The sequence below is a fragment of the Doryrhamphus excisus genome, linkage group LG21, assembly GCF_037039965.1.
Source record: "Doryrhamphus excisus strain RoL-2023G ecotype Guam linkage group LG21, RoL_Dexc_Guam_v1.1, whole genome shotgun sequence".
Classification (NCBI taxonomy): domain Eukaryota; kingdom Metazoa; phylum Chordata; class Actinopteri; order Syngnathiformes; family Syngnathidae; genus Doryrhamphus; species Doryrhamphus excisus.
In genome coordinates, this window is record NC_136377.1 from 11,630,933 (window position 1) to 11,657,473 (window position 26,541).

General features: G+C 41.9%; 3 protein-coding genes and 2 long non-coding RNA genes across 13 annotated transcripts; 2 read left to right on the forward strand and 3 right to left on the reverse strand.

The window, feature by feature from the left end:
* On the reverse strand, nucleotides 1-2,942 carry LOC131138750 (uncharacterized). Its single transcript, XR_009132132.2, has 3 exons — nucleotides 1,498-2,942; nucleotides 805-936; nucleotides 1-549 (listed from the first exon to the last, which is right to left on the reverse strand). It is a non-coding gene; the product is annotated as an uncharacterized LOC131138750 (long non-coding RNA).
* Nucleotides 224-6,353, forward strand: LOC144894580 (V-type proton ATPase catalytic subunit A-like). The gene is made up of 15 exons (XM_078787838.1): nucleotides 224-376; nucleotides 824-921; nucleotides 1,197-1,325; nucleotides 1,508-1,722; nucleotides 1,898-2,035; nucleotides 2,116-2,267; nucleotides 2,355-2,517; nucleotides 2,599-2,707; nucleotides 4,005-4,127; nucleotides 4,211-4,325; nucleotides 4,396-4,459; nucleotides 4,534-4,737; nucleotides 4,814-4,908; nucleotides 4,987-5,158; nucleotides 5,772-6,353. Exons 2-15 carry the CDS (start codon nucleotides 840-842, stop codon nucleotides 5,862-5,864), a joined length of 1,854 nt encoding a protein of 617 aa, XP_078643964.1. The 5' UTR covers nucleotides 224-376; nucleotides 824-839; the 3' UTR covers nucleotides 5,865-6,353.
* Nucleotides 3,055-15,451, reverse strand: LOC131138749 (uncharacterized). Of its 3 annotated transcripts, none has more exons than XR_013625215.1 (7): nucleotides 15,272-15,451; nucleotides 14,300-14,353; nucleotides 14,112-14,202; nucleotides 13,663-13,994; nucleotides 10,882-11,043; nucleotides 4,231-4,281; nucleotides 3,055-4,153 (listed from the first exon to the last, which is right to left on the reverse strand). It is a non-coding gene; the product is annotated as an uncharacterized LOC131138749 (long non-coding RNA). The 3 variants fall into 3 exon arrangements; XR_013625216.1 differs by having other exon boundaries at nucleotides 14,163-14,202; nucleotides 15,272-15,449; XR_013625217.1 differs by lacking the exons at nucleotides 14,112-14,202; nucleotides 14,300-14,353 and having other exon boundaries at nucleotides 15,272-15,445.
* Nucleotides 7,754-17,605, forward strand: LOC131138748 (palmitoyltransferase ZDHHC23-A-like). Of its 2 annotated transcripts, XM_078787840.1 has the most exons (9): nucleotides 8,406-8,534; nucleotides 8,637-9,227; nucleotides 11,386-11,553; nucleotides 11,805-12,054; nucleotides 15,488-15,615; nucleotides 15,688-15,761; nucleotides 17,153-17,266; nucleotides 17,345-17,446; nucleotides 17,523-17,605. In XM_078787840.1, the coding sequence occupies exons 1-9, from the start codon at nucleotides 8,416-8,418 to the stop codon at nucleotides 17,540-17,542; spliced, it is 1,566 nt and encodes a 521-aa protein (XP_078643966.1). In that variant the 5' UTR covers nucleotides 8,406-8,415; the 3' UTR covers nucleotides 17,543-17,605. The 2 variants fall into 2 exon arrangements, with proteins under 2 accessions (XP_078643965.1, XP_078643966.1); XM_078787839.1 differs by lacking the exons at nucleotides 15,488-15,615; nucleotides 15,688-15,761; nucleotides 17,153-17,266; nucleotides 17,345-17,446; nucleotides 17,523-17,605 and adding an exon at nucleotides 7,754-7,908 and having other exon boundaries at nucleotides 11,805-12,164.
* LOC131138740 (zinc finger Y-chromosomal protein) lies at nucleotides 17,601-26,510 on the reverse strand. 6 transcript variants are annotated; one of them, XM_058087943.2, is made up of 8 exons: nucleotides 26,217-26,505; nucleotides 23,002-23,098; nucleotides 22,670-22,763; nucleotides 22,449-22,577; nucleotides 21,787-21,936; nucleotides 21,588-21,713; nucleotides 20,699-20,842; nucleotides 17,601-20,104 (listed from the first exon to the last, which is right to left on the reverse strand). In XM_058087943.2, the coding sequence occupies exons 3-8, from the start codon at nucleotides 22,761-22,763 to the stop codon at nucleotides 18,804-18,806; spliced, it is 1,944 nt and encodes a 647-aa protein (XP_057943926.1). In that variant the 5' UTR covers nucleotides 23,002-23,098; nucleotides 26,217-26,505; the 3' UTR covers nucleotides 17,601-18,803. The 6 variants fall into 6 exon arrangements, with proteins under 6 accessions (XP_057943926.1, XP_057943924.2, XP_057943927.1 ...); XM_058087941.2 differs by having other exon boundaries at nucleotides 21,787-21,933; nucleotides 22,449-22,763; nucleotides 26,217-26,510; XM_058087944.2 differs by lacking the exon at nucleotides 22,670-22,763.
* Nucleotides 26,511-26,541: the final 31 nt, after the last annotated feature.

Consider the following 26,541-nt stretch of genomic DNA (forward strand, 5'->3'; position numbering starts at 1 on the left):
ATATAATTACTATACGATATCATTACTAACTATATATTTTCAATGACACATTTGTGAAATATTATTCTAATTGTTGATTACAACACACGTAAAAGTCATTTAGGTGCTTGAGTCGGGTGAAATTAGCAAAGATGTCCAGCAGGTGTCAGCAGCGTAGTATCTAATGGAGCCAAGTGTCCACCGTCGACTCAGCAACTGTGGCGCATTAGCCGCCATGTTGGCTCACTGATGGCAGCACCGAAGCGGCAGTCTGAGCCAGAATGGCGACGTGTTCTTCCCGTGATAGTCCGGTGCCTGGCAGGTGATTAGCACAGCAAAGCTTCTCGCTTCATCCAAGACGCGAGTAACAACCTGGATAATTGTACATCTTTGCGAGGTAGGATGTATGTCTGAGGATATTTTTGTTATTATTTCCATTTCGTCCTACTGGTGAGTCAACTGTTTTGAACATAATGGCGATTTAGTCGTTTGTTGCAGTGATGACGTTAGCATGTCGTTGCTAGCTGGTCACCTGACTTGTACGTGTATACGTACAGATCAGCTTTGCTCCTATAAAATATCGAAACAAGAAACACTTACTGCAAATAAGCGAATGTGACACGGACAAAATAGTAACACCCGTGGTGTGATAGTCATACACTGTATTATTAATGGTTTAGCAGCAGCATCTGCGTTAGGTCGAAATCCTGTGCTGTCAGTCTCGTTCATTCATATACTGCAGCATCGGATCATGTCCGCTGGCTTGTTGTTGTCATTTGAGATGTAGATCAGCATGGCTAAATATCGTGTCAGCACCTCACCTACCTCTCAATGGATTTGTCAGTTGAAGTGCTGTCAAGATGGATACCTCAAAACTTCCAAAGATCCAGGATGCGGAGCGAGAAAGCCAGTTTGGATATGTCCATGGAGTTTCTGGACCAGGTATGGTTGTCTGGCCTTTTGTAAATAGAATATGCACGAATGACCATCTGAATGACTAAAGTTATATATTTAACATGCGCACACATGCATGCACTATATGTAATCAACATATGAGACCTAACATAGTTAAATGCTAAGACACACGCATGCACCTATGGATTTGATGATTCAAGGATCAATCAGCTCCTCGGCAATTTATTGGTCAGCAGTAGGTTTTGAAGCCTCATGTGTGAAATATGTACAATGTTTGCTTTTTGTTCATCTCCTGTCCACAGTGGTGACAGCTACAGCGATGGCTGGAGCTGCCATGTACGAGCTGGTCCGTGTAGGCCACAGTGAGCTGGTGGGAGAGATCATCCGTTTGGAAGGAGACATGGCCACTATTCAGGTTTATGAGGAGACTTGTATCCTGGTTTTCATGGTTAGCAAGTCTGCCACAAAGTCAGGGGTCATAGGTTCAAATCTCTGTTGGAACATCTCTATGTGGATTCGTGAGTGATTGTCAATATGTGCTGTGTCAGCTGGGATAGGCTCCAGCTCAGCCGTGATCCATTTGTGTCAGCTTCCCTGACTTACATTGCAACAGCTGGCGTGTCCGTGGGTGACCCAGTTCTTCGCACAGGAAAACCCCTCTCTGTAGAGTTGGGACCAGGAGTCATGGGCTCAATCTTTGACGGCATCCAGCGTCCACTGAAAGACATCAATGACATCACGCAAAGTATCTACATCCCGAGAGGAGTGAACATCGGTGCCCTGAACAGAGACATCAAATGGGAGTTTAATCCTAACCAGAGTCTGCGGGTAAGAAAAGTGTGGCTGTTGTACACCCTGTTAAAATGACACTCTATATTTGAGAACTTTTTTTTTTAAGTTAGACCGATAATTTGCAAATTTGCAGGGTAATGAAGGAAATCACATATCCACTGTACTAGCGCTCCAGCTGCTCAGAACTTCCAAAATTTTTTCTTCCTTGTAGGTTGGCAGTCACGTTACAGGTGGCGACATTTACGGCATGGTGTACGAAAACTCCCTCATAAAGCACAAGCTGATGCTACCACCTCGCAGCAGAGGCACCGTCACCTATGTAGCTCCATCCGGAAACTATGATGTCTCTGTGAGTGTTTACAAACTGAATCGCTAAAGTATAGTGGTTATTAATTAACTACAGGGAGTTTCTGCCCCTGTTGTACTCAGGATGTGGTTCTAGAGCTGGATTTTGAAGGCATCAAGGAGAAGTTTACCATGGTGCAGGTGTGGCCGGTGCGCCAAGTCCGCCCAGTGACAGAGAAGCTGCCTGCCAATCATCCACTGCTCACTGGCCAGAGAGTTCTGGACGCTCTTTTCCCGTGAGGGTTTTTCTATAAAGATACCTGCTAACATTTGTCTTTTAAAGCTGCTTGCTTTTAAAAGCAACTGCTGTGTTTGATTCATAGCTGCGTGCAAGGTGGCACCACAGCTATCCCTGGCGCCTTTGGATGTGGAAAGACTGTTATCTCCCAGTCATTGTCTAAGTACTCTAACAGTGATGTCATCATCTATGTTGGATGCGGAGAGCGTGGGAATGAAATGTCCGAGGTGCTGCGAGATTTCCCAGAGGTTGGTGGAACAACAACAGCATTTGGGCAAATGAAGGTGGTAATTTAAACTGTTGCTGATCGCACTACCTTTTCCCTACAGCTCACTATGGAAGTTGATGGCAAGGTAGAGAGCATTATGAAGAGAACGGCACTCGTTGCTAACACATCCAACATGCCTGTGGCTGCTAGAGAGGCTTCTATCTATACAGGTATTAAGTTTTTAAATGTTTACATTTAAGAGGCGGAAATTTGAGGATATTTAAAATTGTCAATGAAAAAACAATTATCAAAATAGTTGATTAATTTGGTACAGTAAAGTCTCGTTATATCGGTTAAAACGAATTACTACTTATTACGATACTATTTTCATTTCCCGGCAAATTTCTAGTCTTATGATATAATTAGCTCCGTTAGTACGATACACGGTTATTATGATAATCCGGTTACTAGGATGCCCTTTTCATCTCCCGCCAGCCAATTTGGTCTGCTTATATCGATACAAAAGCAGCTTAAATCAATCTTTGCTTAAGGATTTCAATACCAAAAAAGAACACGGCGAACGGCTGCTTCCAGTCAACTTTATTTTTCACACTTCCACCACCAGAGTGCAGCACACACAGCGGAAAACACCCGTCCCTCGCGCCTACCCCTCCGGGTGGCAACACCTTCCCTATCGATAGTTCTGGGGTGAATTATGTCCCGGTAACCGGTAATCACTACAGCGTAAGTTTATTTTTATTTACTGTAGTGCAAAATTTATTGTAGTACAAAAGCATGCTAGATACGCAATCCATGAACTCAAGGAGAAAATTACATGCCATATCAATCATCCGCCCACTTTTAATGCAGTTCGGCACAGGATCGGATATATGGATAGTCCGGTGATATCGGTATTTTTTCCGACTCCCGAGAATATCGATATAACGAGACTTTACTGTAATTGATTAACCATCGAATAGTCATATGTTCCAGTTCTAACATATACAGAATAGGGATGTCCCAATCCGATCTTCCGGATTGGGGTCCAATTCGCTGTATTTTTGAAGGTAAGACAATGTCAGCTTCTGCCACGATATCGGCCGATCCCGTTACCGAATCATGTTTGTAGCGTTTGTAAGTGCTACACACTAACTTGCTAGGTGCAGCAATGCACCTCAAAGTTGGTTGCCACTGGACTTCCGCCACCTGCAAGAAGAAGACCATTACCACCATGCAGATATAAATTCACTTTGGACGTTGTTTGGACTTGGTAGTAGTGCTACTTCCCTCTCATGTTCCTGGACTGCTTTGTCATGTTGCAGGGAGCTCGTAGGAAGTGCTACTCGAACCGTTAGTTGTTAATACATGTTGAGAGGAAAAAGTTGAGTATGAATTAATTTCAGATAGTGAGAAAATCATGTTTAAGTGTGCTTTCACTTATTGTAAGTAATCCTCTACCACAAGCTGGTTTAATAGGTAGAGCTTAATAAAAGTCTTTGCTACTTTCCCCCATGATCACGTCTGCAGGGATCACACTGTCCGAATACTTCCGAGATATGGGTTACAACGTGAGCATGATGGCCGACTCTACATCGCGATGGGCTGAAGCTCTGAGAGAAATCTCTGGTCGATTGGCCGAAATGCCTGCTGGTGAGTTCACGCTGAGTGCGACTGGCCTATACGCAAAAGAAAATACAAACTTGTGAACCTTGTCATAATTTTGTTACGTGCAGACAGTGGGTACCCGGCCTACCTGGGCGCTAGGCTGGCCTCTTTCTACGAGCGAGCCGGACGTGTTAAGTGCCTGGGGAATCCCGAGAGAGAAGGCAGCGTCAGCATCGTTGGAGCGTAAGTTAGTATGCTTCAAAATAAACCAGGAGTATGAGGTGTGTTAGGTTCTATACGCTGATTTTCCCAGTGTGTCGCCCCCTGGTGGAGACTTCTCAGACCCTGTCACTTCAGCCACACTGGGTATTGTTCAGGTAAGTAATGATTCCTTAATACACGCTCTTCTTCTGCTTGTATGTGAGCTGTTTCCCCTTCCCCTTCCTCTTAGGTGTTCTGGGGGTTGGACAAGAAGTTGGCTCAGAGAAAACATTTCCCATCTGTAAACTGGCTAATAAGTTATAGCAAGTACACCAGAGCCCTGGATGAATACTACGACAAACACTTCCCTGAGTTTGTGCCTCTTCGTACCAAAGCCAAGGAGATTCTCCAGGAAGAGGAGGACCTGGCTGAGATAGTGCAGCTTGTAGGAAAGGTGAGGAATAAAAGCATGTAAGCTCATACTATATCTGAAGCTCGACAAAGTCATCATGGGTACATCTCGTTGTCAGGCTTCTCTGGCAGAGACCGACAAGATCACGCTGGAAGTCGCAAAGCTCATTAAAGATGATTTCCTGCAACAGAACGGTTACACCCCGTATGACAGGTGATGAAAACCGACCCGTGTACCACAACAGCTTGAGCAAAACGTCCTCATGTGACGCTGTCCCGTCTTCACCAACAGATTTTGTCCTTTCTACAAAACTGTTGGCATCCTCTCCAACATGATCGCCTTTTACGACATGGCACGGCACGCCGTGGAGTCGACTGCTCAAAGCGACAACAAAATAACCTGGGCCATGATCAGGGAGCACATGGGGGAGATCTTGTATAAGATCAGCTCCATGAAGTTTAAGGTGTGTATGTATGTTTATCGTTGGTCATGACTAAAATAGCACTTCTAGTTTTACAATTGTCTTTCACCAATGTGATATAATTTTAATTATAAGATCATGAGAAAAAAGGTTTAGAGAATTAAGTAAGAATTAATTGTGGGAAAACTGAATATCAAACATACAAATTTATTACAACTTTAATGTTCCATCTTTAAACAATTGAGTCAACATGTTGTGAGGGAAAATTATATGAGAATAAAGTGCTAAATTACGAAAATGAAGACTAGAATGTAAAAATGTAGTTTGATGACCAGGCCAAAGGCAACACAGGGACTTCAATTCCATCTGTTGATCATCTTACATTATCATTCATAATTGGAGAGTATCTATACATTTTTTAGTACTTCAAATGTGTTTAATAAGTGTGTGATGCATAATTAGGACTTAAACCTGGGCTGTGTCACGAGTGAACAATCGCAATTGAAAAGAGAAGGGTAGCTGATGCTAATCAAATTATTACAACAGTCACTTTTATTGCAAATACTGATGCAAATTATCAATGGCGTATTCATTTTGAAGTGGGGGAAATAGTGTTTTTAAAACATAATTGTGTTTTGTGTCTCGTACCTGCCAGGACCCTGTCAAGGATGGTGAGGCTAAGATAAAAGCAGAGTACACCCAGCTGCTGGAGGACATGCAGAATGCTTTCCGGACCCTGGAGGAATGAGTTCTTCCTCACCTTTTAAGCCCCTCCTTCCAGTGTGGTGGTGCAGTACTGTATAGTGCAGATTAAATGGTCCTATTTCTGAATGTGAACTCCTTTGTGTTTACTCCCTCCCCCCTAGTAGACATTCCATATCATGTGCACACATTTTACATTGTTAATTTAGTGTCTACTGTCATCCACTCAATATGGACCAGTCAACACTTATTTATTCCTCCATCATCATATTGCAATTAAAATAAGTCAGGTGCTGCAAAGACAGGAAAGTCTAATAGGAACATGCACATGAATAAAGGGACAAGGGGAGGAGAACGGAGCCATCTTCCATTCCCTCTTACCTCCAACGTGTGACGATAATGATTATGTGGACTATATACTTGATATTATGTGTAAAATGTGAATGAATGAGTCTGTTGGAATTGTGTTGTGACAAAATATGTGTCTATGTAAAGTTAATGTGTCTCATGAAATAAAACAGTTAATTATGCAGTGGTATAATGCTGTTTTCGCTTCCTTCATTCACAGATTGCAAGGGATGTAACTTGTTTCATCTGCTTTCTAAGGGTATTGTAAAATGGTGTCAAGAGCTGTCATTGATGTGACTCTAACCTTTACATTGACATTATGTAACACGAATAGTACGTACGGTGCGGTCAAAATTTTAGGCACACAATTTTATGCAATGGCATGGTCGTTGAGTCCAAACTTTGCACTACTGTATTGACTGCACATTACCCGTAACGTCCCATCACTATCGTATGAAGCACTGAAATGAAAATAAGCCCCATCTCCTGCAAAAGCACAGCCACGTTTCCATGTGTTGGAAATCCAGTATCTACTGCTCAACTCATGACGTGGTAGTAATTTCTTCAAAATAGATTAGAGGCGGCCAGTGTATCTCCAGTTCCGGCCTCCATCAAGACTAATGGAAGCTCAAAACCACAGGAGCAAGAGCAGCAGCTTTTGCCTGCATTGATTGAGTCCATCCAGACTTACACTCACGGACATTAAAAAGGTTTCAGTGGCCCCACTCATACCTCATAATGCAAGCAGCCCTTGTTTAGATGATGGCGGAGTGTGTATGGCTATTCTCATAGCTAAATAACACTGTTGGGATGGTCAGTGTGGTTCTCATAACTAAACCATGAATCCATATTAGAAAATACTCAAAACGTCAGTTTTTTTTAGAGCTACTATTATGTGTTTATAACGTGTTTGGGTCATGTTGTAATAAGTTGATACATTTTATGTGCTGTGAGTGTGGTGTGAATGGTTGTTTGTCTATATGTGCCCTGTGATTGGCTTGCGACCAGTCCAGGGTGTACCCCGACTCTCGCCCAAAGACAGCTGGGATAGGCTCCAACACCCCAGCGTCACTCGTAAGGATAAGTGGTAGAAAATGAATGAATGAAAGTTTGTAACAGGGAAAACAGCCCCAGCATTCAGCTCCTATCTTATCACATTGGATTGTCGTCACACACAGTGGAATGCAAAGACACTAACAGACCCACAAGTGGATCAGGCACACTGAAGTCTTGTCGAGTTTTCTGTGAGTGAGCGGCAAGGTCAGGTTGCTTGTGTTGGGAGGAAATGTGATCCCAGGGGGTGGAGCTGCCCCGTGGATCATCACTCCGTTCCATTCATCTACAAAACCCTGTCTGTCATGTAGCTCATATTCCACAGACAGGCCGGTGTGTATCATCTACAACACCAACCAATCAGAATGTGTTTTTAATTCTACGACCCAAAGGAGCAATCCGGGGAAAAGTACTTCAGGAACTTTTTGTGAGGAAGAGAGTGCAACGCGTTACTACCGTGGACCACCATGGGAATGCTACAAATGACACCCATCTCATTGCTTTGACACGCTTCCGCCAAAGAGCTACCGCGAGCAGAGATGTGACTTACTGTTTTGTTTTTTTTACCACAGACTTAACACTTTTTACCACAGAAGGAAATATAATACACATTTTTACTAAATTTTCCTCAAGAGTGCATTCAAATTCCCTGGAAATCTTAAAAAAAGAGTTTGGACTTACAGTACAAGGTAAGTTATGAATTTAATTTTCTCTGTAATCTTTAATGTTACTAGTTTAGGAAGGTAATTTCTACTGAGATGATTCTACTTCTCACTTTTTTGATTGACACTGTCAGAGAGGGATTCACTGTTTATCACTGTAGTTATAAAAACTAAATTATTATTTCTAAGGTAAAACCTGATGGGATGATGAAATAAAATGTCAAATTATGACATATTTGGACAAAAGCTCATATGCTATATAGTACAGTATTGACGACCGTTGTCCCAGATACTTTGTCTCAATGGACACAGTGGCCTTCTTTCAACAAATGACATTACAAGCTCTCAGGTCTGATTATAGAACTTATTAATTTTGTAAATACCCTGTGGAATATATTATAAAAAGATAGTTGCTGCTAAAGTATTCATTCATAATCACTTTGTGACTTACTGAAATTCTGATGCTGTGTTTTTGATATGGGAGGGATATGCAGCTGTACTTTCAATAGGTTTGTTTGTTGAAGGTGTGCCACCATGAAATGGGAGAAGTTAAAGCCTCCAGAACCAGACGATCCAATGTGTTGTTGTGAATGTGACATCTTCCAGCATGGATGTTGTTGTGACTGTGAAGATGTGGACGAGGCCTTTAACAGGTAGGAAGGAAATAAAAGATTTATATGTATGAATATAAATCCATCAATCCATCCATGCACCTCTACCTGTCTGTCCAAATATGAATTTATTCATCCATTTAGGTGGCTGAGAGACAGGACACCAAAAGGTGGATGTCACCCTGCCCTTTTGGGGGCCTTGATTGACAACTTGGAGATCAGCATGGTTCCTGCACTGGTTCTGTTGCCTCTGCTGTTGCGTGTGGCGGCACTACACTACCTACTAGGTATCATGATCCTCACGGCTCTTCCTGGCCTGGTGCTGTGGCTCTACTACGCCACCCACAGGAGGAAGAGACGCACGCTCTTCTTCCTCACCTTGGCTCTCTATTCTCTGGCCTATATGTACTACCTCTTCCTCACTGAGATTCTACCTCGCGGCAACGTGAACCAGATGCAGATGGGCACCGTGACCACCGGGATGATCCTGACTATTGTCTCTCTGGTTTGGACTAAGAAAGGTCCAGGATTTGTCAAGAATACTGAGGAAGCTGTCAAGGATTTGCCAGCTCTAAGTGTCCAGTCATCTTGCACACGACCTAAATCACAGTTTCACACAGCGGAAAGTGGAAAATGGAGCTGGTGTCCTGTGTGCAAAATAAAGCGACCACCCCGGGCAGGACATTGTAGAACATGCAGGGCTTGTGTCCAACGCCTGGACCACCACTGTGTCTGGTCTGTGCATACAATATGCATTTCTCAGTATCTTTTTAAGTGGTTACTTTATCGCATGTAAAGAGATTATGTAATAAAATAAACAAAAAATACCTGTTTTGACATAGCAGAGGGAGCGGACATTTTAAAAAGATGTCTATATGCAAATATACTAAAAACAGCTGTGTCCCAATGACGTGCATTGTTAGCTAGCTCATGTTAAGTCGATTTCTCGCGTTATTTCTTTCCCTTTCCTCTGCATTATATGCGATCATGTTTCACATAAGGATTGTGAAAGAGTGCAGTACCCCTTTAACTTCTAATAGGTCTAATGTGTTTCTAATAAGTGTGCTACTCAGTAGCACCTCGGTTTTCTTTAAGAATTTGTTCTGAAAGTTCATACAAAAACAGAAACGTAAAAAATTATAAAGAGTTAAGTAATAAACAATAAAAATACAGTTTACTCAAGAGTTTACTGAAGAGACAGGGTGAGGAGCCGCTGCTCATTCACATCCAGAGGAGCCAGTTAAGGTGGCTCGGGTATCTAGTCCGGATGCCGACCCCCAGATACCCAAAAATAATAACAAAAAAAAATACATTTTATCAAGAATTATTGTGCGGTGGTGTGAAAAAGTGTTTGCCCCCTTCCTGATTTCTTATGTTTGTCACACATATTTCTTATGGAGTCATGTGGAGTCATGAACACTGACCTTAAGTGAGGCCCGCAGTTCTTGGATGTTGTTGTGTGGTCTTTTGTGATGAGTCATCGCTGTGCTTTTGGGGTCATTTTTTTTGGACAGTCCACTACTGGGACGTTTCACCACTGTTCCATGTTTTCACCATTTGTGGGTTTAGATCAGGGGTGGGCAAACTACGGCCCGGGGGCCACATCCAGCCCGCCAAGTGTTTGAATACGGCCCGCCCAATCTTTTTCCAAAGTATTTCATTTAAACTCAACATACAACCTGGCATCATGGCCTGAGCCAACCTTTTGATGGTTTTATCAATTTCGTTTTTTGACATGGTCTGTTGTTTACAAAGTGCTCCTGAAAAAAGGGACACAAGCACATAATAATTATTATTATTATTATCATTATTAGATTATTATAATTATTATTAGAACTATTATGATTATTACAATTATTATATTAATGCTAATTATTATATTAATTATATATAATATTATTGTTATATTTGCATATTTTACATAATAATAATATAATAATTCTTATTTTAATTTTATTGTAATTATTATATTTTATTATTTTTAAAATATTTAAATATAAATATAAAATAATAAATAATAGCAGATTGCATGACAATTTTAGATACAATAATACCAGGTGGACTGTTACGTGTAAAATATATAGTCTGCCCCCCGTAAATTTTGTCATATCAATGCGGCCCGCGAGTCAAAAAGTTTGCCCACCCCTGGTTTAGATTTTCTTTCGCCCTTAACAATAAAAGTTTCAATTAAAATTAGCATTTTGTGTTCAATATATAAAAGTTATAATATTTAAATTTGTCTGATGATCTGAAATATGTAAGTGTGACAAACATGCAGGGGGAAAACACTTTTTCACACCACTGTAGTTTCACATGCAGAAAACAATGCTAAATATTATACATGTCAAATTAAATGGATGAATGAACATATAACATCATATGCAAATACCTTTATTGATGAATCTTGTTGGTGAAAATGGTGGGAAGCAGAGGCGGGTGCCATCTGTCCTTTCAGATGTGTTCTTTCTTGAAATCAATGGTGACCCCCACCTTCTTTATGAAATCGCAGTGAGTCAGCAACGCTTTGGGTGCTTTGTTTGGACACTCGATTCTGCAGAATGATACAGTACAGGGCAAACAGACTTGTTTGTTATGCGCAATATTGTACAGTCTATTGTGCATATTGAGACAGTGGACAGTGGACAGTGGACCAAAAATATTTTGGCAAAAACTTGAAAAAAATAAAAATAAATAATTTCAATCACTTCAATATTATTTTAAAAATTTTGATAATTAGATAATTTACTAAAAGAAGTAAATTACTAAAAGAAAACAGTAATTTTCTGTTCAGTTTAAGAATTCATAGCAGTCCTAAAAAAAGGTTTGGCCAATCACACAGGGTTTTAACACCAAAAAAATCATTGTTTGTTTGTGTGTATGTGCTATGTTTTAGGATAAACAGTTGTGTAGGACAGGCTAACCACCGCAGCTTCCTGTTGACCCTGTGTGTGTTCCTGCTGACGTCTGTGTACGGAATCAGCTTGGTGCTACACAGCCTATGTCCTCAACAGTACCTGGTCAGCGCGCTCTTCTACTGCCCCGGTGTCTACACTCAGGCCAGGTATGGCTGCTACAATTTATGTTGACATCATGTACTGTATGTGTTGCTCATTTGCAAAGGTGGTGCTACTGTTACAATGCCGGGCGTGAATCGGTTCTGAAATAATTGACTTAAAGGTCAGCTCTGAGATCATCAATGGTGTTGTAGCATTGCTGAACGATATTAGCACTTACTAAGCCTCCAATTAAATCATCATCTTTATGCTCATAGTCAACTGAGATATACCATATCTGAATTACTTTGTCTTTCAGCTCAGCTCTGTGCTTCACTTGTGCCTGGTACAGCGTCATAGTCACAGGGAGCCTGCTGTACCTTCTGGTGGCACAAGTGATCAACATCAGTTTCAACATGACAGAGAGGGAGGCTCAGCTGGCCCTGAGAAACAAATCGGGCCAGAGACGCCTGTGGGGGCTCGCCGACGCCACGGGAACAAATTCACGAGGCTTCTACCAAAACTGGGTTGACTTCCTCAACATGGCTGACGCCTCAACGTCTTCTCGCGCAGGGCCCCCTGACGTGGTCTAGTTTCTTTCTTCAGTGGTAACATAGTGTTCTCAAAAATACATGCAACTGGACTTTTAAAATACAGTACGTATCCGACAACTGTACATCATTTTATTATGTACACAAAATTAAAAAATCATTTTTGCTTGTGTTGTTAAGTTCCTTTATTGTTAATGCAGGGCTGATCATCATTGCTATGTATAATATTTAATGTGCTCTCTCTCCTTCTCATATGTCATATTGTGGGTGGAGAATATACAGTAAAGTCTCGTTATATCGATATTGTCGGGAGTCGGAAAAAATATCGATATAACCGGACTGTCGATATATCCGATCCTGCGCCGAACTGCATTAAAAGTGGGCAATAATGCACTCGACATTGTTCTATAGTATAGTACAATGTCGAGCAGCTTAAATCAATCTTTGCTTAAGGATTTCAATACCAAAAAAGAACACGGCGAACGGCTGCTTCCAGTCAACTTTATTTTTCACACTTCCACCACCAGAGCGCAGCACACACACCGATTCCCGCACAGAAGAACCAACTGCGAACGCCAGCATGTACATATGAAAGTGATGAACAGTGAACAGTGATTATTGCAAGTGATAAAAAGATATCTGAATACAACACAATTAAATACATGTATTTGTACGCTTGTGTCTTCGTTGGAATAGGTGTGTATGTGTGTATGTCAGTTGGTTCTTCTGTTGCAGGCATGTGTTTGGCCAGCTATGTGGGGCGGGTTGAGCATGACCTGTGAACCAGGAAGTGCGGGAATCGGTGTGTGTGCTGCGCTCTGTTGGTGGAAGTGTGAAAAATAAAGTTGACTGGAAGCAGCCGTTCGCCGTGTTCTTTTTTGGTATTGAAATCCTTAAGCAAAGATTGATTTAAGCTGCTTTTGTATCGATATATATATATATATATATATATATATATATATATATAATGCATGGTAGTCAATGCAGGGACAGAATGATTTATCTTTCTTCTTGATGAAAAAAAAAACCTCAGCAGCCAACAGAAAAGAAGATGGCCAAATAAGACCAGATGTGAGAGATGTGGAAATATATTTTTCCAGCAACTCCCTCTCTGGTCTGGACACAATGTACAAGACTAAAAGCAGTAAAACAACACCCAGCAGAAGGTCAATGGTGCAATCATACAAGTGATGAGGATTAGGGACCGGGCCTTATCTCTGAGGTCAATCTTCTCAGAGACTGTAAAGCAAGAATGGGAAATGCGTGGAATGGCCGAACGAACACAATTGTTGTCGAAGAACATTATCTAATTGTTGGTTGAGGATTCAGTCCAGTTGACATCAGTATTACGCTTGACCAAACAGGTAAACCCTAATACAAGCGAGAGGGTATGATGAAAATCAGACTAGTGACGGTTGCTGGAAACACGGCGTGAAAGAGGTATGCTTTGATGATTGACATTAGCCAGATGGTGCCTGTTAAGTGAGCGCATAACCTTTGACGTAGGTGTTTTAACAAGAGGAATGGCATAATATCTAACAAGGGCCTCATCCACAAAACTATCGTCTGCACCAGAGTCAATAAAAGCATGAATTCATATACTATTGCTAGCCCAGGAGAGCATACCTGGCAATTGTCGCCGGCTGGATGCCACATCCAACAAGAAGGACTTCCCCGCATAAGTGGTCACTGGTGGGGTTGGCCGGGTGGCTACAGTGTCTGGGTGAGGGTCAGAATAGACGGGACAGTGGAAGATGGGTTGACTCCCCTGTCCGCAGCAGATGCACGACCACAATCGCTGACGCTTGATCCTGTCCGTTGGAGTAAAGCGTCTGCCTCCCAGCCACATAGGTTCCTCAATCTGTGACACTGGCACTTTTCAATGCGAACTCCCAAGGTGATGAGGTCACTAAGGTTGTCAGGGGTGTCCGGAGGAATCATCTAATCCTTTATAGGTTCTGAAAATGAAAAAATGAATTCAACAGTGCTGACGCATTCCAATTGCTTTCTGCAAGTGTAAAGAACTCATTTGCGTAGTCAGATGTGCTGTAGCAAATGACCTCTATTAAACATACAAATCAACATGTGGCTCCAAGAAAGTCAGAGTTTTTCTTCCTGTCACTTACACACATTAGTGACCTGGAGAGATGCCGGTGCGGCAGATACCTGTTTAAAAAAAAGTTATAATGCTAACAGCTTCTGAAGCAAATATATCACAGTACAATATGACTGTTTATACACCTACTAAGAATCAGTTTCTAACCTGAAAGCAGTTTTCTTGTTGACTGATTGAAATCATTATCAGGATTTGGTGTGACTGTCAGTTGAATGATGAGACTAAAGAGAGAGAGGGAAAAAAAACATTAGAATAGACTAACCAATTCAGTTCACATGGCATTGGCCGTCCAATCTGTGGAAGCGTTTGTGCTGCAACTGCTGACATCTGAATTTAATTCTGCCGTGGAACTCGCCAGACAGGAGCTGCTGTTTTGTTTACCACTTTTAGTCAAAACTTGCAACGCTGCAAAAATCGGCAATGTACCACATTAGTTCAGGGCCCCACAATTCATGGGGGTGCCCTATTTTGCACAAGAGGGTGCATTTTCAGCAAATGCGCAAAGGGTGTGGAAGGAAAGAAGAGGAAGACATAAGCAATCTGACAGCATGGTGGTGTAATGGTACAGCTGCTGCACACAAGCATGAGTCTTATTTATGTCTCAAATGGCTTATTTACTCATATTATATATACTATATTTGGTAATATGAGTTTAAATTTAACTATGGGTGTTATTTCATGTCATGTCGTGTGGTATTACTAATTAACCTTGATAAACGATTACTGTAGTCGTATTATTCCAAAATATGCATCTAACTAAATCCAGGGTCAAATCAAATAGGATAAAAACATCTTTTGATGGGTCGGTTATGTCATAAAGATGCAAAATGTGATTTTGTTTTCACTGTACCCTAAATTATTGTTTGTGACTAATTTTGTAAAAGGGGAGGGGCTCCAAATAAAATTCTGCTTAGGGTCTCAATTTGGCCAGGAGCGGCCCTGCATTTGTAAACATGATTTTGGTACCATCAAGGACAGCTTCTGTGGAATTCTACCCTCATGGGGTTAAAAATGATTCTTCTCATGCATGTGTGAGTGAGAGAGTTGAGGGGGTGAGAAAGTTGTGTGTCAGCCTTCCACTATAAATGAAGAGATGTCAGGCGGGCAGAGCATTATTACCAGCAGACGTGCTCTTCAGCCATACTCTACTTCTTCACCATCGCTATGACCTTGCTGCTGACACTGCTGACCGCTACACTCGCCTCCATGGGGGTGTCTGCCGAAGTCATGCCCCCAGCTGACTTCAACGTACAGGGGGTAAGCATTCTCAGATCATTTTTGGATCATTTCACATCATACATTTCACTGTATCTTGCACCTCAGATGGCAGGGAAGTGGTACCTGATTGGTTTTGCCTCCAACGGTCAATGGTTTGTCAACCACCGTGCCAGCATGAAAATGGGCACAGCCATTCTCAGCCCAACTGCAGAAGGTGACCTGGATATATCATATGCAAGTTTAAAGTGAGTGAGACAGAAGCTGCAGGGATTTAATGAAGGAGAATTCCTAAGCATGTTTCAGTTGTTTCTGAGCAGACCTGACGGCTCATGCTGGAGAATGAACAACCTGGCAAGGAAGACGGACATACCTGGAAAGTTCATATACACAAGTGAGTGTATACACGAACATAAAGTTACTAAGGTGTTCATGTGTCAACTTAAATATGTAGCCTTACCTTTTTTTGAAGTGATTTGAGGCATTCTGAGAGGAAAGCTGACGTGCTGTAGGCGAGTCTATTCTGTGGTGAAGCTAGTTGGTTGCCGCCGCCTAGTAGCTAGTGCTAGCAGGTGTGTTCTAGCTAGGTATGTTCTAGCTCGGTGTTAATACGCCAGTAAGTAGTTCCATCGGCGTGGAATACGTGCATGTTAATACTTACAACGTCGCTGTAGATTGGTTATATACAAATTTGTGGAGGCTTTTTTTGGATAAGGATTGTGGATTCTGAGTGTTGTGAAATTTGGTCAAGATTGGTTAAAAAACAAACAAACAAAAAAAAAACATGGACGCCATCAACCAAAACGTATGTGCAAGAGCGCGGGGTCGGACTTAGCAACTAATTGCCATAAGTAATTAACCATTTTTCTAAAGACTACAATTTTAATTACATGTATGTTGTCTTCTAAAGCATTTTGAGCACAACCAACAGTAGAAATGTAATTTATATTTTTAAATATGAGGGACTACATTGCGAATTATGTTGCTGACAAATTGGGTCTGTTATCCTTTAAAATCAATTAGGTTAATCATTTACAAAAGCCATTATTGTTTAAATTTGTGTTTTTTTAATAAGGATTACAAGTTACATGTGGCATATAGTGATCAATCATAATATTAAGTACACCTGCACTGTTTTCAAAGAGGGAGGTGCCATCTTGAGAAAAATCAAGAAAAACATTTTTTAAAATCTAACCAAACTTCAGGCTAAATGTAATGGAATTTTAGAAGCAATGCTTACAAAAGAATGAATGGCATTGTTTCTAATTTGTGAGCTAACAGTAATTCGTCGTTATCACAATATTGTCAATTTGTCCCAGACCCAACACAAAGGAGGATCCAATTTTAATAAACATAATTTTTCATCGTTAAGAGCATAGAAAACGTCTTCATGACTTTCTAAACACAATTTTTTATCATTGTTAGAGCCCTCAAGACATGAAATAACATCCCTATAGTCACCTTCACACGTGTACTACCCTATATTGTAGATATGATCATAGAAAATAAGCTGTTTAAGACAGTAAATAGAACTCATGCTCATGTGTGTTTCAATAAATGTCTTCCCGGACATGTCAACAGGAAGTGGCATCCAGGACTCCGATTTTGAGTTTTGGTTTGAATACAGCCATACCAGTAGCTCGTGTTATTGTGATGATGACTAGTATAAATGACATTTTACAATATACAGTACTTTTATAAAATTCTCAGCACATGAGTAAAAAAATGCCACAAAATATGCCAAAATGATTTGGCTGTGCTTTCATGGGATCCTCTGTCCATCAGGCTGGGGCAATGCCAATGACATGCGTGTGGTGGATGTCAAGTACGACCAGTACGCCCTGACACAAACCATTACATTAGACGGGGGTAATCCCACAGTGGTAAACAAGCTCTACGGTAATGACATTTTCACATAAAATCTTCAGTGGTCACCACACCGAAGTAGACTAACCTTGGTCATGCGGTTCCACACAGGCCGTGGAGTGGACCTCAGCCCAGATGTGCTGGAGAAGTTTACCCAGTTTTCCCTCAACACTGGAGTCCTACCTGAAAATACTGCATTCCTCTCCCACAATGGTAGAACTCATAGCAATGTGAAGGATTTATGTGTAAGGCATGATGATGTGACGTTAAACACTTTTTCTTCACCCAGGTGAGTGCCCGGCGGCTTGACTTACACAAGCTGCTGTCCAGATGAACCTTTATGTGTGCAAATAAAATTTCAAACAGCTGAAATACTTTTTTTTATTACCTTTTTTTTAACAAATACAGTGACATACATCCAAAACAACACTCACTTTCATCGTGTTTACATCTACACGCTTTGTACAGATTTGTATACAAAACAATAATTTACGTCCCATAGAAGTCTAGTTAAACAACTATACAACAACTTGTAAATGAAATAAATATTTTTAAAACAATCACAGATGGGGAAAAAATGAAGAAAAATGTACAAAACAAAATACACCAGCACCTGTCTTCTGCAGTTCTAAAAACATTTACATATTTTCCCTTCTGGCATAAACAGTGTGTGTTGGTAAAAGCAGACTTCGGTTTATTGGCGCGCCACATAGTTTCAATAGATCCTAGTGGGGCCACGGTTTAAATAAGGACACTGATATAAGGGTAATTTTAGCCAGCAGATATCAATTAGGTTGTTACTTCAGTCTAACATAATATTTCTATTTATAAGAAAACAAGTTTGTTCATGACATTCAGACAAAAATGTTTGATGTAACATGAAGACAAGACAAATTTTTGCTTTTTGAATCTATGAGGGGTTGCCCTTCCTGGCAGAAAATATTATCAGTTGCTTCACTCTAAGAAAAAAATTTGAGAGCATCACATTAACTCATTATGTGAATTCTTCACTTTACGTCCATGGTTGTAAAAGTGTAAATAGATTGTCGCCCCTCTGTGTGATGTACACACGAGGCCTTGTGTATTTTGTCACAATATGTTACAGAGAGGTGGCGGTTTGAGCACCAGGAAGCACAAGAGATGCTTTTGATGGCACTTGTACATAATTAGCATCCACCTTAAGGTAATTGCATTCAACTTTACTGGGTTGTCTAGTGCTACGACAAAAACATGCTCCTAATTCTCACTGATCTGTCTAGTATATCCAAACTTGGGAGACTTCAGTTTTCAAGATTGTGTGGTTGTGGTCTGCAAAATATTAGAAAAACAGACATTTGCACTACCTGCCATGCAAACTGTCCCTCAGCATGGAGAATGCAGTTAAAAGTGCAAGTCTTCAGAGAGTTCTGCTGCTCCCCAAGAGCGTTGTGTTATGTACATGTGTATACATGTGAAGAGACAAAGAGGATGTAAAAGAAGAAGTAAACAAGAGGACAGGCTAAGTGCAGCATAAGCGCCATATGGTTATGTTGAGTGGTGCAGTGGCTTGGGTGTGATGGTCACAGTCTTATCACTCTGCCTGGACCACATCTTTGTGGTGGCGCAAGATATGCTGGTTCTTTTCTGACGGTCGCCGGAAGCCTTTAGAACAGATCTCGCAGCGGTGCGGGTAGTCCTTTGTGTGGATAGAAATAACGTGTCGCTTGAATCCCGATGCGTCCCCCGTGCTGTAGTCACAGTACTGGCACTGGTAGATTCTACGTTCTTTTTGTCCTTTGCCAATAACCACAGTCACGCTACTCGCTAAGCTGGCTGCACTCACTCTAGTGGGCGGGCCAGAGCCAGCTGAGCCACTCGATGCAGACTTTTTAGGGGTCGCCACAGGAGCGTGTGTCTCTGTCCTTTTGTCCTCACTCATTTCAGGGGAGGCCTGCTGCTGCTCCTTGGTGTGCACGGACAAGATATGGCGGCTGAGGACAAAAGGGTCAGCGTTTTTGAAGTTGCAGTGTCGGCACTGGTGGAGTTTCTTGGTGCGATGGGCGACAGAGTGCTTCTTCAGTTCCGACGGCCGGTGGAAGCCTTTGCCACACACAGCACATTTGTGCGGGTAGTCCTTGGTGTGCACAGATATGATATGGCGTTTAAGATCACTGGAGTTGGAACTTTTGTGGTCACAGTGAGCACAATGGTGGGTCTTATTCTCCTCGTGCGTGAGTGCATGCTGGTTCAGTTCCTCCTCCTCAGCAAACGTCTGGAAACAGCGCTCGCACTTGTATGGCATCTCCTTGCTATGCTTTGTCTTGATGTGAGTCTTGAGGTTGGACGAGTCGGCAGACTTGTAGTCGCAGTACATGCAGGAGTAAGGCTTCTCACCTGTGTGCGTGCGCATGTGTTTCTTCAACTCCGATGGGTGGCGGAAGCCTTTCCCACATTCCACACAGATATGAGGGAAGCTTTTGCTGTGAACGGCTAACAAGTGTCTGTTGAGCAGTCCTTGCTCTGCAGTTTCATAATCACAGAACTTGCATTTGTGCGTCTTGGCGGGTGCCGGCACCTGACTCTTGGGCTCCCGGTGGTGGTGCTGCAGTCTGTGGGAGAACAGCGCTGACTGCTGGTGGAACTCCTTGCCGCACATTTCGCACTCGAAGGGGGCCTTGCTGCTCAGAGCATGTACCTCCATGTGGTTGTGGAGGCTGGCTTTCTTGTTGGTGGTGAAGTCACAGTCGGTGCATTGGTACTTTTTCCTAGTCAGAACCTCCTGATGATGATTCTTGGTGTGCCGCTTCAGGAAGCCTCGCGATTTGAACTTTTTGCCGCAGAGCATGCAGGGATATACCGTCAGAGGTTGACCATATGGACCAATGATGATGGCTACAAAGAAGAAATAAAGGGTTTAATTCCTTTTCAAAACAGCAAAAACAGCAAGCTTAAGTTTTCAGTAAAGACCAATCCAGCTGTGAGCTTCAGGGGATCCGCCTTTGGTCACAAATGGACATTCAGTCAGTGAAAGATGCTGGAGTTTCTGATGAACAGAGTTTCAATGCGTAGCTAAGGTGTGGATGACATCATAACATGGTCCTGTGCAGCTGCACCTCCAAGTTTGAGGACACGTCTCAAGTCAGGCAAAGTTGGAATTGCACGCATGAGAAGTGACATCCTGCCTCAAGTGGAGGAGTTTAACTGTTGTGAAAAGTTGTGATAGTTGTGAAAGGATGCAACATGAGCGTGACAGATGGTTTGGTGCAGCGACCACAGCTATCTATAGCCTGAGAGCCCCTTTGTCTCTCCCAGGTGGATTGTAGCAGACAGCCAGGTCATGCCTCCTAAGACGGTTGCCCCTGTTGCCTCTGCTGGAGCCTATCCCAGCTGAATTCGTGCGAGAGGCAGGGTGCACCCTGGACTGGTCAGTGATTGTTATTATTCCATGTGAATCAGTAAATAAGTGTTAACTGGAGTAAATTTTACCTGTTTGGACTTGTCGAGGTTCAGATCGTCGCTTGGTCTTGTTGCGCTGTCGGCCGACTTCGTCAACACCGTCTGATTCGTCGATGTGCAGAAGTGCACTCGCTGCTCCGTTTCCGTTTTCGCAGCTCTCGCTATCCTCCACACCTGTGAGAACAAAAGACAAAATTCATCAACTCAAACATTGCTGCTAAATCAGTCACTTCCATCTAGGGGTTTCCTTTTTCGCTTCCAATACAATACTGATATTGCAGCTTTAAATACTGTATAGGCTGATACACAAAGTATAGTACATGTATTTATTTTGTAGTGTGGAATGTAGGAAATGGAATGTCCCCTATTTACATCATTATACACATGACGTATAGTTTCATTCACAATGTAGTGGCAGCTAGGCAAAATATAGCAAGGTCCAAGGCGCTCAATGAAGTATTTAAACCCGATATTACTCACCACTGTCAGGGCCTTGATCTTTTCTGTTATAGCTAATGACTTTGTGCTGTCCTGTGTGACGCTGCTTCAAATGTGTGTGGGTTGATCATATTAAACTTTCCCAGTTCGGTGCCGCAATGGAAAACTTGTGCACACGCCGCTGCTATGTTTTTTTACTGCCACACAGCTGACATTAAGGCTGTAGTGATTATTGGAATAATTTGAGTACTTTGAGGAATCGTTTACGTGTCCAATGCGCGTACGCCACCAACGCAGAGGACAAAACTCAATGCTAACTAATAGTAGAACATGAACATAAAATGTGCTGCGGGCCAGTAAAAAAAACAAGCTGCGGGCTGCACTTTGAAAACCCCTGGCTTAATGGATTTGTGGCCCAAACAAACATCCAACTTTAGCACAGTTAGCCCATCAATAACTTCATTGATCAAAACCCACTTACTGTGGTTTCCTTGGTGATGAGAATCACCTACAGACATGTAAACCATCTTCTCTCGAAGTGTTTGGCCTGAAGACTCCGTCAGCGCCACATTCTCCATGTCCCCATCACTGATGTCAACGGATTCTCCTGCACGACAAAAGTGTACATACAGATTCTGCTACATTGTAATCCATGATCATGTTTTTATACAGACTCTTACCCATGTCGTCCTCTCCAGAGTCAGCCTTGAAGATGTACACCTTTATCACTTCTTGTCCATCCTCGTCTTTCTCCACTTCTTGGTCCTCTACAGCTCCTTCCACGGTTACTTCTGTGCCATCCTCAGACACCATTTTACCAGCTTCGTCTACTAGTGAGGGTGACAAGGACATCTAATTAGACATTCAATCGTGGAAGCCACAACACATGAACTAGTGATATTGTCTATTCGGACAGATGCGATGTTTTTAGATGCTGTACATGCTCTAATTATAGAATTATAGCCAGAGCATAACTTAACTTAAAAAGGACACAGTTACTTCATTATTCGTTCATTATTGCGGACGGGTCTGGAACCAAATCAACCGTAATAAACGAGGGACGAATGTACTTAAAAAAAAACTTGTATAAAAGCCGCTGGATGCAGACTACTCATGCTATTTCAAATGTAGCCAGTGTTGTGGAGTTAATACAAAACAGCAGTTTGCCTATGGCCACAATAATATTTGCCCTGGCACTACTACTTGACCCCCACATTCGGCAACAATCCTGAGAACTCTGGTTAATTGAATAGGGGAGTTAAACAGGAGCATTTTTTTTTTACTAATAGACCGAGCGACAGACAAATTGGCATTGTGTGGTTAACAGAAAGAGTTAACTTACAGGATATCATCAGATAATCTCCACAGCCATCCTGGTCATCGTCTTGCTGCTCGGCGTCGAGGCCGTCTTCGGGGATGTCACCCATGGCGACGCCTTCCTCCTCACCGTCCAAGGCCATCACGCAGGTTTCTACAGCGACATCTTCATCTTCATCGCAGTGCACATACTCAGATACCACATCCTCAACAGCATCCTGGATGACTAGCTCGTCTGGGGCAAACCTGTGCACCGCCATGCCTTCACCCTCGCCCTCTGACACCAACACAGTCTCTTGAAGCTCCACAACAAACTCCTGCCCGCCGGCACCACCCTCATCTGGAAGAGGCAGGATTACCCAGTTAGCCAGATAAAGCATGCAGAGCATCCCTTGAGTGGATTACCGAATGGCTCAACATCATGCATGCATCACTATTAAACTTCCTCTTATGTCAATTAAGTCATGTTATCTGGCTAAACTAAGAATCCTGCTTCTTCAAATACACCCCATATCTCCTATACCATATGCTTTCGGTCCAAAGCGCAAACAATCATTAATACAAGCATGGCAAATTACCCGATCCGTGTAATATTATTTTAGGCTCTTCAGAATGTATTGGAAGCCTGGTGACATCCTCATCCATTGTCCTTGCACTGCATTTGTTACTGGAGAGCTGAAAACAAATGATGAAAGAAACTTAAGACTGGTATTAAACATGACAAATTAGCACATTTTATGCCATACAATCGTCCCTCATTTATCGCCGTTAATTGGTTCCAGACCCGACTGCGATAGGTGAATTTCAGAAATATTCCATATTAATAAACTGAATACATTAATAGTTTAGTGCATAAAAAATCTATTTATGACTTTGTAAATAATTTTTTTATACTATTAGACCACTGTAGACATGAGATAGCATCCCATAGTGACCTTTATAGTCCTTTGTTTAAAACGCATTGCTCAACTCTAATGCACAGGCTACGGGATCACCATTTATTTATTTATTTCTTCCACACACGACGACAGCATTAATTCATCTAATGTATCAAAGTCCGCCGTGCACAACTCGGCTTGTTTACGTTTATCATTTATACCGGAATAAGTCATTGACTTATCATTGAAAGACCTCAGGTATACTGTTGTATAAAAAAATATCACCCAACCCTACTTACCACTTCCATATGGAATGGGAGGGTACTTTTTGTTGGACATGCCATGGTTGACTACATGCAATGTGAAGGTAATGTAATCTAATGTCATGTCTCATCAATATAGCATTACTTATGCCTAATGACCAGAATACTACATATGATTTTGAAAAACTGTGATAGCCTATGGGAGTGATGTTCGAACCACAATGTAGCGAGGGACGACTGTACAGCAATGCTGAAACCATGTTGAGTGGCGTGAGTGAAAATATTTGCCAGTATATATTCAATTGCACCTTTATTGACCATTTTTTCTTCACTTATGAAGGCTTTGCAATTATTAGAATCCAAACTAATATATCGTGATATAATCATACTTATTTCCATCTATTCTAGAGCTGAATTGATATCATTCAAGCAAGCCAAAGTGTTTCCAAATTAGATTAGTGTGGATGTGAATGCATGCATCCGTGTGTGTAAATTCAATATTACAATGACTTTCACATGATGTAGTCTACCAGCAAACCAGAAACCAAAGACTACTCTAAGATACAGCACAAAATCAGTTTCATCAGACTATTATCATGTAAAAATTACAAAAGTGTAAAAAAAAAATTATTATATAATTTACTTACTCAATTTACTTACTTATTTAAGGTTGGGCGATATTTTTATGTACCAGTATAGAGTCTTCCAATGATAAGTCAAGTATGATAAACCAGTATGATAAAGGTAAACAAGTTGATGACTGCGCACCGCAGCAGATATATAAAAGATGAATGAAATGCTGTCATCCTGAGGAGAAGGAACGTTTGTGTGTGGCACAAACTCATAAAACACTTGGCTGAATCTCCTCTTACAGAGCATGAATGGAAACTAGCAGGGGTTAGCTTGTGTGGTTGTGTGTGCGTGGCATGCGGGTAATAATACAAGCAGCATGTTTATTTAGGAATGCCACTCGTCTTAGCCGTAAATACATTCTCTACACACATGGAAAACACATCCTCGACCGTCCTTCAAAATAAGAGTGTTGTTTGCCCGATGTCTGCTTAAACAAAGAGTGTCGTAAAAAAATTATCTAAAATGTGCCGTTGGAATTGCATGAGTGACTACATCTTCCTTAATCGCAAGCATTTGTGCAGAGGCTGTCATCCCATTAGAAAAGTTAGCCAATTTGGTACCAATAAATAAATGGGTTTTATACATTTATTACACATCATTTACACATCGCCTAACTCTGATGCTACTATTGACAAAATAAACAATACTAAATTGCAAATTACTCTGCTCTAGTAAGGTAATTAGAAAGCAATACAACATCAAAATTCTTAGTGAACAAAAGAAGGCATACAAACCAAAACTGTCACAACATATTTTAACATAACGTTTACACCGTGTCATTATCATTAAGTGTACTCTACATAAACTAAAGTTACTGTGCTTCCATCACAGCTGCAGAACAGCAATATGAAGTTCTTATTTTATAACACAATAGTGCCGTAAGCTGAACTCAACACACACACAAATGTTTCAATACATTAAAACTCACAGAGGAGATTTTAGCTTAAAAATGCCAGGGCAATACCATATTTTGCTATGATATGCTCTAATGTATACACAAGTCTTATCAATATATGATGGTTTAGCCATTGTGGATTGCCATTGTTTTTTTTTTAAAAACCTTAAGTTGCACTCTCAAACCAACTAACTCCTACAATATTGAGACATAACCAAGGTACCAGCATCACATTCTGGTGGCACATCTAACTCTCTTGTCACTCTCTCTCCCACGCACACAGAAAGGGGATGCAGAGATGTAAATAGTGATGAGAGAGATGCAGCCGACCAGGGTACCATTTCATTTCCACGATTCGTACCATCCCCCACCTCCAGGTGAACGCAGTAGCTGTGGTGTTTATAATTAAAGATGCTAGTGCACAAAAGATGCTAAGCAAAACAATGGATCCACTCGTTGGGTTAGCCAAACTGAGCTACACAATCGTGAGAGGCTAAACACGATGTTATGGGGAAAGGGGATGAATAACTGAATCGTGTTGTGCAGCGGAGAAGCACGTCCAAGCGAGAATACAGAACAAGCCGTCACTTAAATGATACAATGTTGACAAGATGGCGTGATTCAAATAAATATGGCTACAATGTAATGGTTGTGTGGTTAGCATCTTTCTGGGAGAACGCACACACAGACACACACCTTCGCTACACAGTTTTATCACCGCCATTTTGTTAGCTTAGTGTCCAAACGCATGCTAATTTAACACACATATTCGGATTGCGCCGTTTAGAAGAGAATATGTTACTAGCACCGCATATGATTGTTATTACATTGACATAGCGTTTAAATCATTACCACGTTACAAAAGTCCAAACTACGAAATACATCTCCCTCTCTTTTCAAGCTAGCTAGTTAGCGAGCTAGCAAGCAGGGTAGGCCGGAATTCCCGTTACAAATCGTGGCCTTTCTTCAGGCCTGGGCCTGAGAAGAAAAGGCCATACCCCCTTTGCGGCCTCTAAGCGAGTTCAATAAATTACATCGCCCCATGCATGCAAAAACAAAGCATCAAACAAATGCACACTCCTTTTTGCAAGCAGGCACCTTACGAGCAACAATGAGCCCCGTACCAGATTTATGCAGCAGGGATGGCCTCCGTCCACTCCTCGGCTTCCCAGGCCGCCTGGTTCCCCCCCACCCAGACTCAGGCTAGATTCAATCGGGAATTTGGTGTTATTTGGGCGGGCCGCGGAGGAGCCGAGAAGGAGGGGTCTGGAAGGGATGTTTCTCGAGCTCCACTCAATGCAAAGCAGGACGTCTGGAGCCTGATCTTGTCATGCTACAGCCCCCCGCTCATCCAAGTGCCGAGGCCGCCGTCAGCACAACACGTCACAGCCCGAGAGCGGCAGGAAAATGCGGAAGGGTTTGTAGTGGAAACCACACGGGCAGGTAGCC

Bases quoted from the DNA above. Each gene is read 5' to 3' on its own strand.
- LOC131138748 (XM_078787840.1), top strand. From the start codon at position 8,416: ATGAAATGGGAGAAGTTAAAGCCTCCAGAACCAGACGATCCAATGTGT. The intron at 8,535-8,636 runs GTAGGAAGGAAA...TCATCCATTTAG, and splicing joins GTGGACGAGGCCTTTAACAG to GTGGCTGAGAGACAGGACAC. The intron at 17,447-17,522 runs GTAGAACTCATA...TTCTTCACCCAG, and splicing joins TGCATTCCTCTCCCACAATG to GTGAGTGCCCGGCGGCTTGA.
- LOC131138740 (XM_058087942.2), bottom strand. From the start codon at position 23,068: ATGGATGAGGATGTCACCAGGCTTCCAATACATTCTGAAGAGCCTAAA. The intron at 22,764-23,001 runs GTAATTTGCCAT...TGCCTCTTCCAG, and splicing joins AATAATATTACACGGATCGG to ATGAGGGTGGTGCCGGCGGG. The intron at 21,937-22,448 runs GTAAGTTAACTC...CACCCTCACTAG, and splicing joins AGATTATCTGATGATATCCT to TAGACGAAGCTGGTAAAATG.
- LOC144894580 (XM_078787838.1), top strand. From the start codon at position 840: ATGGATACCTCAAAACTTCCAAAGATCCAGGATGCGGAGCGAGAAAGC. The intron at 2,036-2,115 runs GTGAGTGTTTAC...TGTTGTACTCAG, and splicing joins CCGGAAACTATGATGTCTCT to GATGTGGTTCTAGAGCTGGA. The intron at 2,268-2,354 runs GTGAGGGTTTTT...TTTGATTCATAG, and splicing joins GTTCTGGACGCTCTTTTCCC to CTGCGTGCAAGGTGGCACCA.